Source organism: Loxodonta africana, chromosome 6 (genome assembly GCF_030014295.1).
Source record: "Loxodonta africana isolate mLoxAfr1 chromosome 6, mLoxAfr1.hap2, whole genome shotgun sequence".
Taxonomy (NCBI): domain Eukaryota; kingdom Metazoa; phylum Chordata; class Mammalia; order Proboscidea; family Elephantidae; genus Loxodonta; species Loxodonta africana.
In genome coordinates this window covers 88,182,111-88,200,405 of record NC_087347.1, presented here as the reverse complement: position 1 = coordinate 88,200,405, position 18,295 = coordinate 88,182,111, and the positions used below count along the sequence as shown (strand labels likewise).

The following is an 18,295-nucleotide window of genomic DNA, read 5'->3' as shown; positions in this document are numbered from 1 at the left end:
CGCCACAGTTCGGCAAATTATAGTACTCCACCTCATGCCTGTAGTGGACTACTCCTGGGATAGACTCTTGGCTCAAGTTAAGCCAATGAGTCCTTTCTCTGGGATTTCTGGGGTAGGAGCCAGAAAGAAATGTCAGATTCGTCTCTCTCTGGCCGGTGAAAATTTGGGACCTGTTGATGGTCACGTTTTACTATCATCAGGAAAAAAGTACACTGGACATCACAAAAGGTGAATATTCAGAAGCCTCTGAACAGATAAGAGACAGAACCCTGATTGCACTCAAGTCTCTGGTACCAATTTTTCCTGAAACTCATTTATAGTAACTTCTAATATATTAATTACCATTTCTGATTAAGCTAATTTGAGTTGTGATCTTTCAGTTGCAAATAAGGGTCCTAAAATAGCATACCAAAGCCAGAAGTGATAGAAAATTTCATAGCCTGAAATAAAAATAACATTTATTGAGTGTTTATTATATGCAAGTACTCTTTTAAGCACTTAACATACATTAACTCATTCAACCTTTATTGCAGTTCCATGAAGTACTAGGATCCCCACTTTGTACATGAGTAAAATGAGGCACAGAGAGGTTACACAGCCTAGAACAAGCTAACACAGCTAATAAGTAATGAAATAGACTCATACCCAGGCATATGGACAATTACTAGACCATAAATGCCTCGCATTAATTACTCAAGTAATTAATCATTTTCTTTACAGGAATAGTGACATGCAGATTACACAGAATAACTATTTCTGTAGAATAAATTTCCTAAAGGTGAAATTACTGAAGGATACTGAAAATTATCTTCTCAGGTAATCTTGAAAAAGAAAAATAAAGTGGAAGGATTCATACTTTCTGATTTCAAAATATATTATAAAGCTACAATAATCAAAACAGCCTGGTATTGGTACAATGATAGAAATCTAGACCAACAGAATAGAATTGAGAGTCAGGAAATTAAACTCATATATTTATAATCAATTGGTTTTCAACAAGGGTACAAAGTCAATTCAATGGAGAAAGAAGAGTCTCTTTAATAAATGGTGATAGCAAAAGTATTTTCACATGCAAAAGAGTGAAGCTGGATCAATAACTCACACCATATGCAAAAACTAATTCAAAACGGATCAAAGACCTAAATGTGAGCATTAAAGCCAAAAGACTCTTAGAAGAAAACATACGGCTACTGCTTTGAGGCTTACTGTTTAAAATGAATTTTTAGACAAAATAATTAAATTAAAAATACATTTAAAAACTCATCAAAATAAAAAACTTTTGTTCATCAAAGGACTTTATCAACAAAGTGAAGAGATAACCTTCAGATTGGGAGAAAATGTTGGAAACCATATATCTGACAAGCACTTAATAGCCAGAATATATAAAGAACTCCTACAACTTAACAACAAAAAGACAAACAACCCAATCAAAAAATGGGCAAATGACTTGAACAGACATTTCATCAAAGAGTATATAGAAATGGCCATCAAGCACATGAAAAGATGCTCAATGTCATTAGTCATGAGGGAGATGCAAATCAAAACAACAAGATACTACCTCACCCCCACTGGAATGGCTATGATCAAAAAAATGGAAAATAACAAGTGGTGGTGAGGATGTAGAGAAATTGGAATCCTCATCCTTTGCTGGTGAGAATGCAAAATGGCACAGCTGTTGTGGAAAACAGTTCGGTGATTCCTCAAAAAATTTAACATACAACTACCATATGACCTAGCGATCCTTTTCATATTCATAAAATAAGACAGTCTCTGAACGGTTAATTCTACTTCGGGGGAACACAGCCTATGAAATAACCCAAAGCAAGGGTAACAACAGGAAGAAATGTGTACCAAGGTATCAGTGCAATGCTATTTACAATATGGAAGAAGAGTCAAGCAAAATATAGCACAGAACCACAATGGAATAAAAGCTATTAAAAATGAAAGTTACACTGACGAGGTCAATACTCAAAAATGTATATAATAAAGTCTCAGGCAAAAATAGGAACATAATGTGGATTCATGACTTAAAACTATGAAAAAGACTGGAAATTAACGTGAAGTGATGCAACTTGATAATCATTAAATTCGTTTCTGTAAAGTTGTTTAAATTCATGTTATATAAAATAAACACAAGAGATCTCAGAAGTCTATCTTAAAAAACAGTATTTTATCTTTTACATTTTGGTAACTAAATATACATTCCAGAAATTTAAGTAAAACTTGTAAAATATTCCTTTTGTCTCTATTCCTACTCAAATGTTTAGTCCAATTTTATTTGCTAAGAAATATATAATGTTCAATTGTTTACCTCAGGTCTAACGAGTTAAAAAAAACCAAAACACCAGAGCCTACTTATCAAAACAAAACAAGAATTTTAAAAATTCTTCCCATTTAAAAACCTCTGTGAATTGTCTACATTATTTATTCATTTAGCACATAATATCCCCTGAAACATAGTACAACATCATATGTACCTGATGCGATGACAGGCTCTTTCATAAGTTCTCTAGTTATTGGACATATAAATTCATCAGGAATTCCAGAAGAAAGGGATTTCACCTTTGTCCTTAGCTCTTCAATTTTCCTCAGCACTTTACTACGCAGCCCTAGTGATTCTGAAAAGAAATTACTCTGTTAGGCCTGGAGAACTACTGGTAAACCTGATGTAAGATTCATCTACAACCAAAAATCTTTAGACATACTCATTCCACATGGAATTATTTTCTTTATAAATTCCTGAAAGAAACTTTTTAGTATTTATTTTAAACAATCTTAGATTGTGAAAGTTCCTCAAAAATTTCAGGTCGTTGGACATTAATAAACTACATAAAATTGGTTCATTTATTTACAAAACAACCCCCCCCAAAAATAATTTTAAAGATGTCCATATTAATGATGTAAAAATTCCACGTTATATTATTTTTAAACTTTATAAAATTGGAATTATTGTTATTGTTATGAAACACAATCGCAAATAAAGCTTGTTAAAAACTGCATGTGCACAAGTTTCATTCATTTTTAGTTTTTAATCTTATTATTATTTTTTTTAATTATCTTTTTAATTCTAGGAAGGTTAGTGTTATAGCTGTTGGCATTTTTAGAGCTAGCTGACAGTTCTGTTTTAGGTAGGGATGTTTGTGGGTGGGGTGGGATAGAAGAGTTACATTTTAGAACACATAAAAAGCCAAAACAGCTTCCTTTTTTCCGGGATGTAATTTTTGTCTTGGACAAGGTTTTCAAGAACGATTGCAAACATGCTTGGAAGCTAGGAATAGTGTCTCCCTCCCAGTCAGAAAGCAGATTTGTTTCATGACCAGTACAAAGATAATGGAGTCCCTGGGTCATGCAAACAGTTAATACACTTGGCTGCCTACCGAAAGGTTGGGGCTCAAGTCCACCCAGAGGCACCTTGAAATAAAGGCCTGGTGATTTACTGAAAAATCAGCCACTGAAAACCTTATGCAGCACAGCTGTAAGCTGATACACACAGGGTCACCATGAGTCGGAACTGACTCGAAGGCAACTGAAACAAAGATAACATCTCCCTCTTGGGCAAGGGTTAGGTAAGTTTGGTAGCAGTCCCCTTATAATACTGGGGATTCATAAACTCAGGGTTCCTCAGCTCTGACACAAGCCCACTGTATGACCTCCCTGAGACTTAGGGGGAAAGGGAGACCAATGGGAACATGGAGCTCATGCTGCCCTTCTGTGCCACAAAAGATGAAAAATCTATTTGGACTCATTTCCTTTTTAACTAAATCTACAGAAACGTGGTGGCTGACCTAGCAGCTGCCTGATGCTTAGGGACTGCTTGACCACTTTCCTAGGACTTCTTTCTCATATAACTCACTGAACTCAAATGAAGGATTATAAAACAGTATTTTTAAAGCACCACACAGAAATCAAGAATCTCTTTACATGCTGAATTGATTCTGTAGAAATATTTGTCACTCAAAGAGATTCCCTGATTTGAAAGGGTTTTGTGAAGATGGAATTGACTCGATGGCAATGGGTTTTTGGTTTACTATCCATAAAGAACTCCTACAACAACAACAACAAAAAAGACAACCTAATTAAAAAATGGGCAAAGGACGTGAACAGACATTTCACCAAAGAGGAAACACAAATGGGCAAAAAACATACAAAGTTGAAAAGATGCTCAACGCTAACAGTCATTACCCAAAAACCAAACCTGCTGCTGTCGAGTTGATTCCAACTCATAATAACCCTATAGGACAGAGGAGAACTGCCCCATATGGTTTCCAAGGAGCAGCTGGTGGATGTGAACTGCTGACCTTTCAGTTAGCAGCCAAGCTCTTAAGCACTGTGCCACCAGGGCTCCATTAGGGAAATACAAATCAAAATCACAATGAAGTATCACCTCCCACCCCAGTAAGACAGTTATGATCAAAAAAAGAAAACAAGTGCTGGAGAAGATGTAGAGAAATTGGAACCCTTATCCATTGCTAGCAGAACTGTAAAATGGTACAGCCACTACGGAAAACAGTTTGAAGGTTCCTGGAAAAGTTAAACATAGAATTACCATATCATTAAAGCAATTCCCTGAGATTCTGTATGAGATCGCTATTCAGATTCAAGAGAAAGCTATTTTATCACAAAAATGCCTATTTAGGGAAGGGTGCCTCCAAAATCAAACACTGTTCCCTGAGCATGATGGACAGCCTTACTGTAATAAGTCAGAGAAACATTCAAGTTTATTGAGCCCATCCCTTCCCAGGATTGTCCCAGGGCTAAATTCTAAGTAGTCCCCATCGTACCCACAATGCTGCATTTTCTTCAAGGGTAGCTGAGCTGTGTATTTTTATTTTGCCAAGAAAATACAATGGAAGCTTCATGAGAAGTTATAATGAGGGGTTATGACTCTAAGCTAAGTACAGAGAGAAATAAGGGCAGAGATAGGTAATTTAACAGGTGAACAGGATCAACAGATAGGTTTTGATAAAATCAGTTTATTGAGGTGAAGGTATTAAAGAAAAACCAAACCAAATGCACTGCTGTCGAGTCGATTCCGACGCATAGTGACCCTGTAGGACAGAGCAGAACTGCCCCATAGAGTTTCCAAGGAACGCCTAGTGGATTTGAACTGCTGACCTTTTGGTTAGCAACCACAGCACTTAACCACTACGCCACCAGGGTTTCCATTAGGGAAAGGATAATAAACCAAAAAAAACCAAACCCACTGCCATCGGGTCAATTCCGACTCATAGCAACCCTACAGGACAGAGTAGAACTGCCCCATAGTGTCCAAGGAACACCTGGTGGATTCGAACTGCCCACCTTTTGGTTAGCAGCCGTAGCACTTAACCACTACGCCACCATGGTTTCCAGGGAAAGGATAATAGATGGTGGAAAATGTATAATGGTTGGGGTATGCTTACTGATAATCTGTTACATGAAAATTCTTCACTTGAATATATGTACTAATATTTATAATAGCGAATAGAGAAAGCCGATTTAAAATGCCCCAGATAAAAAAATTTTAAATTGTGCATTCCCCTTGTCTAATTTTAAATCATTAAAAATGGAGTAGATCACTAGCCCTTGAGGAAACAATTACTAAATCACATCCACAGACCTTAACCAGAGACAAACATCTCACTTTGTGCATACTTTCAAAACCAGGTTGCGGGTTGGGATGAGAGCTATAAACTTAATTGCTCAGAAGGAAAAGACACTTACCAGCAAAGAGCTAATAAACCAGTGTGGTTAAAGGGTAAGAGCTGGCTATTATTTACTATAGTCCTGAACAGTCATCTGGTTCTTGACAAGAGGTCCAATTAAAATAGGTTACAAACTCTCCTGCTCTCCTCTCAACCGCTTATCCAACCCTGGAAATGCCACATAATTGAGAATTTGATGGACTCCAGAAACTAGGAATCATCAAAAAGACAAAACAAAACTCAAAAAACTCCCTAGGTAAACAAAAGTAGGAGGATGGGAAATGACATGTGCCTTTTACTTTCCCAGTTTTGTCCTGTATCACTGCCAACTTGTGAAGGGGGAAAAAAAAAACCACAGCTCTGCCACCATCAGCTGGAGGCAGGATAAAAGCAGTATTGCCCTAGAGCTGGGAACTAACCATCTATCACCTCACAGAACTAAACTGGGTTCCTGGAAGGAAAGCTTAAAAAACTACTTTTAATTAAAAAAAAAAAAAAAAATTAACTTCAGACTAGAATGATCAAGAGAAAGCACAAAAACTACATTAAGAAAAGGGAAACAACTCAGGTTCACTAGGAGTTCCAACAGTGGATCAGTACAAAGGCCCACAGTAATTAGATCTGAAGGGACTGTCACTTCTTTTACAAAGAAACAAAAATGCTAAATGTTCTATTACTTAAAGGCATGTAGGAATAGTTAGGCAACAAGTGAAAATATACATAATGAAGTAGGAACTGGAATATGAAACTTTGAAAAATCTGAGAATGTGAAGAAAGTTGATAGAAAAGTTTAAAAAAAGCATTTGATATTATAACTTTTAAATTAGAATATGACAACTATGTCTCACATGCTTTTATAACTTAAACTCGACATTGGTGGGAGATGCAGTACAGCAAAAGGCAGAATGAACCTATGAAAAAGCCTCATTCCCAATTAGAAATACATGGCTGATGATTATTTGAGTATTAAATGTAAAGACTGACCTGATATACAGTAGCTCCTTGGCACCTGTCATTCAAAGTCACCTATAGCAGTCCCAAGCTCCAAAATATACAGAATCTGTACTATTCCTAAGGCCCAAATATAAACTGAGGCCAGCGTACAGACAGAAATCACACAGCCAGAGAACTTACTCCTTGCTCTGTATCACATCTCAAACTGACTTTATTGTTTTTTAACCTTTCATACTTCATGCCTTTTGAAAAAGATTAAATGCTGTAGCAGTGTTCACAAATTTGTGGATTCAAAAATGTCTCAAGACATATCCCTCTCAATGTCAAGAATCTTTTGTACCTGTAATTTCTGTCTAGACATTTCTTATGCAAATGTAGTACAGGCAGTCCCCAGGTTACAAATGTCCAACTTACAGACAACTCTTACTTGCCCTTTAATGTCATGTAAATTTGCCCTCACTTTGAAATGAATGAACCAGTCCTTACTCAGCAACAAATTCTTCACCACAATCACCTTCACTTGCTGCATGCGCAGCTTTTAAATCACTGAAAAGGCTTTGAGCCTTTTCTTGATCTAACCAAAAATCGTCAAACCCGTTGCCATCTGTTGTTGCTGTTGTTAGGTGCCGTCAGTCGGTTCCGACTCATAGCGACCCTATGCACAACAGAATGAAACGCTGCCCGGTCCTGAGCCATCCTTACAATTGTTGTTATGCTTGAGCTCACTGTTGCAGCCACTGTGCCAATCCACCTCGTTGCCATCTAGTTGGTTCCAATTCTAGGACAGGATAGAACTGCCCCATAGGGCTACCAAGGAGCCCTGGTGGATTCCACTGCTGACCTTTGGTTACCAGCTGTAGCTCTTAATTAATCATTGCACCAGCGCTCCTTCTTGCACTAACCAAACCAGAAACCAAACCCATTGCCGTGGAGTCGATCCCGACTCATAGCAACCCTATAGGAGACAGGAGAACTGCCCCATAGGGTTTCCAAGGAGCAGCTGGTGGATGCAAACTGCTGACCTTTTGGTTAGCAGCCGAACGCTTAACCACTGAGCCACCAGGGCTCCTCTTGCTCTAAAGTAAAGCTATGTAAGAACCATATGCACCCAAGTTACAAATTCGACTTAAAGGCAGAGGAATAAATCTTGTTTCTAACTCAGGGACTACCCGTACTAGACATAAGGAGTTGTTTCCTACCTAAAACTGTTTGCCTATTGTACCCTAGGTTTCATTAACATAATCCTAGAAAAGGACTATTATCCTTCGTTAGAGCACTAGATTTCAACAGGTATACAAACCTGCGGAAAGTTCCTTTATTCTGTATTTACCAAAGGCCTACTGAAAAAATGAGTAGACTGCTCAGTTCCTACAAAATAATTATTTTAAACGTCAAACACGCTAGTTTGGGTCTTGAATACTCCAGTGTATCGGACTTTGCACAATGAATCAACTTCCTACATACGATGAGGAGCCCTTGTGGAGCAACGGTTAAACTTTCAGCAGCTACACAAAATGTCAGTAGTTTGAACCCAAGAGCCTCTCCTTGGGAGATAAGACTTGGCAATCTGCTCCCGGGAAGGTTACAACCTAGGCAACCCTGTGGGGCAGTTCTACTCTGTCATACAGGGTCGCTATGAGTTGGAATCGACTCAACAGCACACAGCCAACAACGTATGATTAATGTTAAACAAATTCAGGTTTATTCACATTGACATAAGAATCTTTTAAAAAGTTGTGCCACGAAGGCAAATGCAAGTTAAGTTATGCACTGGAGAAGTACAAAATGAAATTCATTGGCATATGTTTATCAGTATTCCTGTTAACCAGGGCTTCAAACAGGTTCATTCCAGTTTGAACCCCTGCTAAGAATTTGCATTTTTAACGAGTTCCCTGCTGAAAATCTGCATTTCTAACAAGTTTGCAGGAAGTTATACATAAGAATTACCTGAGGATCTTGTTAAATTTTAGATTGTGATTCAGTGTATCTGGGGCAGAAAAGCAAATTCTCAGCAGGGGTTCAAACTGGAACTAGCTGGTTTGAAGTCCTGCTCTTAACATATTTTTTTCTGTTAAGAAATTTTAATTCTCTATTAGTTTAATTCCTGTTTGAGGAAGTCTTGCTTTTCTTAAAATTCAAGACTAAAAGAAATTCACTGTATCTTAATGTAGCACTTGTAGATTAAAGTTAGCCCTTTGATCCTTCACAATTTGGCAAAAACTAAGATACTTTAGAATGATGTGAAAAAAATCAATATCCTAGTCTATTTATGTCCCAATTTATTCTGTGTTTAACTTGTTGAATATGCTAACTTTCTAGACCTTAAATACATACAAATATAAAGCTGTGTTGATGGGCACATAATGTATAAAAATGTTGGACAAGAACAGCATAGAGGAGGAGGGAAAGCAGGGACAGAGCTATACAAGAGCAAAGTTTCTGCATACTAGTGAAATTAAGCTGGTACTTATCTGAACTACATTTTTATAAATTAAGATGTTAATTGTAACCTCAGGCAACCACTGAAAAAGCAACATAAATAAAAAGGATAGAAGTAAAATGGTATACTAAAAAATATCTAATTAATACCAAAGAAGGCAGTAACGGAGGAACAGAAGGCCAAAATGACATAGGCACACAGAAAACAAATAGCAAAAGAGCAGACATAAATCCTATCATATCCGTAACTACATTAAGTGAAAGGACAACCCATAAGTGAGAGAAAATACTTGCAAATCACGTATCTGCTAAGGCACTGGTATCTAGAATATATAAAGAACTCGTATACTTAACAATAAAAAGACAACCCAATTAAAAAAATGGGCAAAAGACCTGAGGAGACATTTCTCCAAAGAAGATATACAAATGACCAGTAACTACATAAAAGACACTCAACATCATTAGCCTTTAGGGAAATGCAAATCCAAACCACAATGAGATGCCAGTTCATAACCACTCCAAACCAAAAACCAAACATGATGCCATCGAGTTAGTTCCAGCTCATATGGCTACAATGAAAAGGACAGTTAACAACAAGTGTTGGCCAGGATGTGAAGAAACTGAATCCCTCACACATTGCTGCTGGGAATATAAACTGGTGTAGCTGTTTAACACAAAATTACCACATAACCCAACAATTCCACTCCTAGATACATACCCGAGAGAAGTGAAAACACATCCACGCAAAAACCTGTACATGAATGTTCATAGCAGCATTATTCATGATAGCCAAAAAGTGGAAACAACCCAAATATCCATCAATTCATGATAAATAAAATGTGGTATATCCATACAATGGACCAGTATTCAGACATAAAAAGGAATGAAATACTGACACACTAAAACATGGCTGAACCTTGAAAACATTATGTAGGAGAAAGAAGCCAGTCACAAAAGGCCACATATTGTATGATTCTATTTATAAGAAATATCCAGAATAGGCAAATCCAAAAAGAAACTATGAGTGGTTGCCAGGAGATGGTGGATCTGAGGATGGGAAACCGGGAGTGACTGCTAATCAGTACAAGGCTTCTTTTGAGGGTGATGAAAACGTTCTAGAAGTAGTGTGTGGTGATGGTTGCACAACTCTGTGAATATACTAAAAACCAGTGCACTGTACACTTAAAAAGGTTCATTTCATGGTATGTAAACTATATCTCAATGGAAAAAACACAATTTTTTAAAAGATTACAATTACAGATTAGCTTTAGTTATCCAAAGAAATATTTAATATACTATTTTCTTTAACCTAGTAAAAATACATTCTTTTCTATAAAAGGCACACACCAGAATTATTACTGTTAGAATATTAAAACAAAACCATTAATACAACTGAAATTAAGAGTAATATATTAGAAGTTTTTTTTTAAGATTGTCTATCTTTCACTAATCTTACCAATTTTCAAATCATCAGCTAGACTTTCTTTTGTAAGATTCAACAGTTCTTTTCCATCAATGTTATTCATCTTGAAAATACCAACGAGGTCTTTTAAACCTTGTTCACAAAGCCACACTGAGACGTCCTCCTCTGACCAATCTTCAGTAAACTGCTCCAGCTGATCTTCTGTGCCCCTTGCTTCAACAACAAAATCGCAAGTGAAACAGCAAAAGAAAAAAGCATTTCCTTTATAAACGTTGTTACTGTGAACTACAAAGTAAATAAAATTTCCTTAAATCTGTGTTTTAATACTTCCTTTTAAAAATTCCAAAAGGTCAAATATCGCCACGTATAATTAAATTCCTATTTAACATTATTTACTTAATACTTGGAAACCCTGGTGGCATAGTGTGGCGAAGTGCTATGGCTGCTAACCAAATGGGCGGCAGCTGGAATCCACCAGACGCTCCTTGGAAACTCTATGGGGCAGTTTTACTCTGTCCTATAGGGTTGCTATGAGTCAACTCGATGGCAACACGTATTTAATAATAAATACTAACCTTCTTGACACCTTTCTTTTTCACTCCAGAAAAATAATTTTCTTTTATTACCTAAAATTCATACCAGCAGAAGTATTCTATTTGCTCTATCATATGCGTATTAGCACTACTATTTAATTCTGACAATGATAAAAATAAAACTATGTTAAGTGTCAATTTTGCCTGATGAGGCCAAAAATAAAATGAAATTATGATTTCTATTCTTTTCTCAGACGATAGTTATTTGAAAAAATAGTATGCAGTATATAATAACATAAAAACTATAAGAGGTGTGATACACATGAATGTAAACCCAAAAGCACTTACCAGCAGTTTTAAGGTAGGCCAACTACTTTAACACTGGCTTCTCTAAAATTGTTTTTAAATTATATTAAACTCGGGTGTATACTTTGTATTAAGAAAAGCAATGTGAATAACCTGTTGAAAATTTACTGAATTCCTGATTTTAACAGCGAATGGGACTGAACTGGATTAAAGATGATATCCTTACTAACCTTGACAAAGTGCTTCTGTGTCAAATTGCCAGATGTTCACCGTTTTGTCCATTGAACCAGTGGCAAGTAAAAGAGTATTGGGTGCAAAGGCACAGGTTGTGACGTACCTAGTTAATAAAAACAATTATGTATCTTCTGGCTGATTTTTGAATATTAGTAATACAAAGAGAGGTTAAGTTCAGACCTGGTGTGTTGAGTCAACGTATGAAGTATGTTCTCCGTATTCTGGAAAACAACAAAAACAGCTTTATTTTTGCTTAAAAAAGTTACTGATAAAGATTTTTTCCGATCCATTTGATATATGTATTCTAAGGAGCCCTGGTAGCACCCTGGTTAAGCACTTGGCACCTAACCAAAAGGTTGGCGATTCAAACCCACCAGGCACTCTGCAGGAGAAAGATGTGGCAGTCTGCTTCCGTAAAGATTTAGAAACTCTGAGGCAGTCCTACCCCATAGAATCAACTCAATGGCAACAGGTTTGAATTCTTTTTTTATTTTTTTATGTATTCTAATACTTACTGTTAGTGCTATACATATTCCAATACTGATCAGACACTACTATAAAACTTAAACCAATAAATGTATAATAGACGATATTACCAAGTATTTTATTTCACTCTTCAATTATTGTTGTTTATTGACCACTTTTCTAGACATTTTTAGTACAGCACCCCCTGACATTTTCTGATTTGTTTGAATTAACTAATTTGTTGTTGTGTGCCATCGGGTCGATTCTGACTCATAGCGAACTCTTGGATAGAATAGAACTGCCCTTGCTTCCAAGGAGCAGCTGGTGGATTCAAACTGCCAACCTTAACTACTCCACCACCAGGGCTCCATGAATTAACTAATAAGTAAGCCAAATATCTATTACACTAAACAATTTGTATTTGTTGCTATGGCATTTGACTTGTTCACACTGCAGGACCAGTGGATAAAAATTGTTGTTGATGTTGTTAAGTGCTGTCAAGTTGGTTTCGAATCATAGCAACCCTATGCACAAAAGAACAAAACACTGCCTGGTCCGGTCCCATCCTCATGATCGTTATTATGCTTGAGCCCACTGTTGGAGTCACTGTGTCAATCCATCTTGTTGAAGGTCTTCCTCTTTTTTGCTGACGCTCTACTTTACCAAGCATGATGTCCTTCTCCAGGGACTGGTCCCTCCTGATAACATGTCCAAAGTATTTGAGACAAACTCTCGACATCCTTACTTCTAAGGTGCATGCAGGCTGTACTTCTTCCAAGACAGGTTTGTTTGTTCTTTTGGCAGTCCACGGTATATTCACTATTCTTCGCAAACACCGTAATTCAAAGGCATCAATTCTTCTTCAGTCTTCCTTATTCACTGTCCAGCTTTTGCATGCATATAACGTGATTGAAAACATCATGGCTTGGGTCAGGTGCACCTTAGTCCTTAAAATGATACCTTTGCTTTTTAACACTTTAAAGAGGTCTTTTGCAGCAGATTTGCCCAATATAATGTATCATTTGATTTCCTGACTGCTGCTTCCATGGGTATTGATTGTGGATCCACGTAAAATGAAATCCTTGACAACTTCAATGCTTTCTCCATTTATCATGATGTTGGAAACCCTGGTGGCCTAGTGGTTAAGAGCTATGGCTGCTAACCAAAAGGTCAGCAGTTCAAATCCACCAGGCACTCCTTGGAAACTCTATAGGGCAATTCTACTCTGTCATATAGGGTCACTATGAATTGGAATCGACCTGACAGCAACGAGTTTGGTTTGGTTTTTGTATCATGATGCTGCTTATTGGTCCCAGCTGTGAGGATTTTTGTTTTCTTTATGTTGAGGTGTAATTCATACTGAATGAAGACTGTGGTCTTGATCTTCATCAGTAGGTGCTTCAAGTCCTCTTCACTTTCAGCAAGCAAGGTTGTGTCATCTGCGTATTACAGTTTGTTAACGAGTCTTCCTCCAATCCTGATGCCCTGTTCTTCTTCATATAGTCCAGCTTCTTGGATTATTTGCTCGGCATACAGATTGAATAGGTATGGTGAAAGGATACAACCCTGATGCACACCTTTCCTGATTTTAAGCCATGCGAGATATCCCTCATTCTCATTCTCTTCTGAATCTGGCTTGAATTTCTGGCAGTTCCTTGTTGATGTACTGCTGCAATCGTTTTTGAATGATCTTCAGCAAAATTTTACTTGTGTGTGATATTAATCATATTGTTCAGTAATTTCCACATTCCATTGGATTGCCTTTCTTTAGAATAGGCATAAATATGCATCTCTTCCAGTCGGTTTGGTAGGTAGCTGTCTTCCAAATTTCTTGGCATACATGAGCGAGTACTCCCAGAGCTACATCCATTTGTTGAAACATCTCAATTGGTATCCTGTCAATTCCTGAAGCCTTGTTTTTCACCAATGCCCTCAGTGAGCTTGGGTAAAAAATTAGTCACTTAGACTGAGTGCACTTAAATTTTGATGCCCACCCAGCATCAAGATGGATTTAACTGGGACTCACATATCTATCTTATGGAGAAAATGGTTACAGTCATTTTTGTGAATGTGAGATCCCATGAAAATGTCATAAGGAATGTTAAGGATTTACTGCACCTAGCTTAAGTATTTGCTCTGATTACCTGTTAGAACCTCAGTGGCTTCAGCTTCTGTGTGGAGGGCTAATTTAGATTCCTTGCTTGATTTACTTCGCTTTGATGACTGACATCTCCATTTCATTTGCTGGCATAGCCATGGCCTGAACTTGATCAACAGTGATTTCTCTTAGAACATATTTTTGTAAACTACATCTTTGTTACATAGAAGACATTCGTTTTTCTTCATACTCTTGGAATTTGGTCTTCACTGACATGGATCTGCCAAAAACTGCTACTTTTTCAAGTCCATGTAACCTACTCTTTCTTATATAAAAAAAAAACTCTTTCTTATACTAGCCTCTAAATTCAGTCAGGACTGCATTACGCTGCTAACTGAAAGGTCAGTGGTTCAAACCCACTAGCTGCTCCACAACAGAAAGATGTGGCAGTCTGCTTCCAGAAAGATTTACAGCCTTGGAAACCCTATAAAATCAAAACCAAACCCGTTGCCATGGAGTCGATTCTGATGCGCAGTAACCCTACAGGACAGGGGTAGAACTCCCCCATCGGATTTCTAAGGAGTGGTTGGTGGATTCGAACTGCCAACCTTTTGGTTAGCAGCTGAGCTCTTAACTACTGTGCCACCAAGGCTCCTGGAAACCCTATGGGATAACTGTACTCTGTCCTATAGGGTTGCTATGAGTCAGAATTGACTCGATGGCAGTAGATGTATTTGGTTTTTTTGGATCAAGAGCCAAGAACAGGCAACATATAAAGCCTTGGAAATAGAAAATGGTTTTAGAGCAAGGACAGATAAATAGAAAAACAGAACAGCAGGCAGAGAAACAAACCCATATATTGTCAGTGATATTTGACGAGGTGGCACAGCAAAATATTGAAGATGGTCTAATAATCTCTCCAAAATCCCTGATGTAAATATTCATTCTTAGCTATTATGGAAGTCTGACATAAAAGTTTAAGAATAATTGACTGAAAAGAATTTTTTTTGAATACTGATGCTGTTTAAATCTGTATGTTCTATGACCACATTAAAAATCCTATCCATCTTAAAATCATATATTTAAAGGCCTGTCCCAAAACCACTTCATAACAACTTAAGCACTTGTGAAAATGTATATATTCTTTGGCATACTAAGAAAGAAAAAAATGTACTTTTCTTTCATTTTCCTTAACTAAACTTCAAGTGCAACAGCCTAATAAAGATAAATTTAGGTAGCTCTCACAAGATTGTGAAATACTTACAGCATCATATACTATGATAGACTTATCCACCGATCTAAAAAAAAAAAAATAGTATTATAGGTGAAAAGCTCTATAAAAACAAAGAACAGCTTTTATGTAATTAGTATTATTAAATAATTTTAATAACTTTTAAAGAAAAGGCTGAATTATTGATATATAAACATTTAGAAGTCTTTTTGTTTATAAGTATATACTTTTATTCAAAAATCTATATACCATGTGAATTTAATCAGAAAATGATAAAATTTATTAAAACAATAACCAAACTAGTTGCCACTGAGTCAATTTTGACTCATAGCAACCCCATGCGTGTCAGAGTAGAACTATGCTCCATGAGATTTTTCAGTGGCTGATTTTTTGGAAGTAGAATGCCAGGCTTTCTTCCGAAGCACCTCTCAGACTCAAACCTCCAACCTTTTGGTTAGCAGCTGAGCATGTTAAACAGTTGCACCACCCGGGGACACTGAAACAATAGTATATGCTGTTAATACACGGCCATTAATACAATACCCATGATATATAAAAAAGATGTCAATGCCTGCTAGAAAACTATCCCTTGAGGTCTTTATAATAGAGTGTGCCATGAAACATGAACAAAGTCCTCAACAACCACTCCTGCAAAAAACATGGTCAGTTTCAATTGACTGTTATAATACTCCTTGTTAGGGACTGAATTGTGTCCCCCAAAAATATATGTTGTAAATTCTAACCTGTGGATGGAGCCCTGGTGGTGCAGCTGTTAAGAACTCGCTGCTAACCAAAAGGCTGGCAGCTCAAATCCACCATCCTTGGAAACCCAATGGGGCAGTTCTACTCTGTCCTATAGGGTCACTGTGAGTTAGAACTGACTTAATGGTCACGAGTATGCCTATGGTTATAACCCCAACTGGGAATGGATTGTCTTTATGTTAATGAGGCAGGATTAGTACAGGGTATATCTTGAGTCAATCTTGTTTGAGATATAAAAGAGTTAAACAAGCAAGCTGGGAAGCAGAGATGGGGTAAGACAGATGACAAGACACATGGAAATCTCCAAGGAGCCAGGAAGCAGAAGCTGAAGAGACAAGGGACTTCCTCCAGAGTCAACACAGGGAGAAAGCCTTCTCCTACAGCCAGCACCCTGAATTTGAACTTCTAGCCTACTAAACTTTGAGAAAATAAATTTGTTTGTCAAAGCCATTCATCTGTGGTATTTCTGTTATTGCAGCACTAGATAACTAAGACACTCCTTAATGTAAGCCAATGGCTCAAGCATAATTCAGAAAAAGCAGAAATCAGAAAAAGTGGGAGTAAAATGATACGTCACACAATTCCCTGATGTTCTGGATTAAACAGAAAATAGTAAACATGCACTGAGCAATTATTATGTCCCAAAGGTAAGTGATAAATGCTTTACCTGTATTTTTTTATTTAAGTGTCATAAAAATATCATGAAGAAAACACTATTTCATTCTGAGAACAGATTCAGAAGTAGAACTTCTCCAAGTAAGTGGCAGGGCTGTGATTAAAACTCAGTTCTATATAATTCTAAAACCCATGTTCTTGGATTTTTTTTAGAACATTTTCCCCCATGAACTTATTAAAATAGATGCATAACATGGACTTATTAGTTTGCACATAAATAGTTTTAGCCTATAGTTCTATAAAGCAGATGGTACTGCTATTCAACTTTCAGTAAAGCTTTCACAGAACATGTAATTTCAAACAATGTGATACCTGATTACCCCCCATGATAAGTAAGTTGCAACATGTACTTTAAGGTAGCTAAAAGTTACCTTGGATTAATTAGTTCAACAGGATTGTTAGCTATGCTATAGAGAGTGTAGCCAAAAAAAAAAAAAAAAGATGATTTGGGTTTTGGGAAAGGTGATCTTAAGTCTTCTTGTGCTAGTCATTATTAAGAGAGAGCTGTTTGTTAAGCTACTCCCAATTCATGACAATAAACCTCTATTATATCTACATGCACATTTCCTAAAATCTCTCCTCCCTCTTACATAGTACTGCTTTTAGCAAAACCAACAAATTAAATAACCAAAATTAATACTCAATAGATTGGATTAAAAGCTCACTAGAGAAAGCTGAAGAGAGAATTAGTTAAGGTGAAACACCATCCAGAATGAAGCACAAAATAATCTAAGATGAAAAACATAGAAGAGAGAATACGAGACACAGAAGTTACAGTGAGAAGGTGTAATCTGCATTTGACTGGAGTCCAAGAACTAGAGGAGAGAAAAAAGGAAGAGACAATATTTGAAAAGATAAGAATCTGATGAATAATAATTTCCTAAATCTGATGGATAATCTACAAATTTGAAAAGTTCAACAGATCTCAAGCAAACTAAATCAAAAGAAACCCACATTTAGACACATCAAGGTGAATGTACAGAAAACTACAGAAAAACTTTTACAGTAGCCAAAGAAAAACACAAATTACATTAGAAGGACCAACAGAATGAAACTGACTTCTTTATAGCAATACACAAAAATGATACGTCACGACCAAGTTGCCTTTATTCCAACATAGCACAGTTAACTTAACATTTGAAAATCAATGTACTATGCCACACTAGTAGAATAAAACAGAAAAATCGTATGATCATCTCAAAAGATCCAGGAAAAAATCATTAGTAAAATACAATGCCCATTCATAATAAAAGCTCTTACAAACTGGAAAGAATGTTGTTGTTGTTCAGTGCCATCAAGCCGGTTCCAACTCATAGTGACCCTACGCACAACAGAAGGAAACACTGCCCGGTCTTGCACCATCCTCACAGTTGTTGCTACGTTTGAGCCCATTGTTGCAGCCCCTGTGTCAATCCATCTCACTGAAGATCTTCCTCTTTTTCGCTGACCCTCTATTTTACCAAGCATAATGTCCTTCTCCAGGGACTGATC

The 18,295-nt window shown here is 36.9% G+C and overlaps 1 protein-coding gene across 7 annotated transcripts in view; it reads right to left on the bottom strand.

Annotated features, from left to right (window-relative positions):
- Window positions 1-18,295, bottom strand: part of WDSUB1 (WD repeat, sterile alpha motif and U-box domain containing 1) — a 61,908-nt gene that overhangs the window by 26,152 nt on the left and 17,461 nt on the right. For all 7 annotated transcript variants that reach the window (XM_064287105.1, XM_003405834.4, XM_010586293.3 and 4 more), the window contains 5 exons: window positions 15,401-15,434; window positions 11,754-11,794; window positions 11,570-11,676; window positions 10,534-10,713; window positions 2,478-2,618 (listed from right to left, as the gene is read on the bottom strand). In XM_064287105.1, coding sequence (XP_064143175.1) covers window positions 2,478-2,618; window positions 10,534-10,713; window positions 11,570-11,676; window positions 11,754-11,794; window positions 15,401-15,434 — 503 coding nt within the window. The remainder of the gene's footprint in view (window positions 1-2,477; window positions 2,619-10,533; window positions 10,714-11,569; window positions 11,677-11,753; window positions 11,795-15,400; window positions 15,435-18,295) is intronic.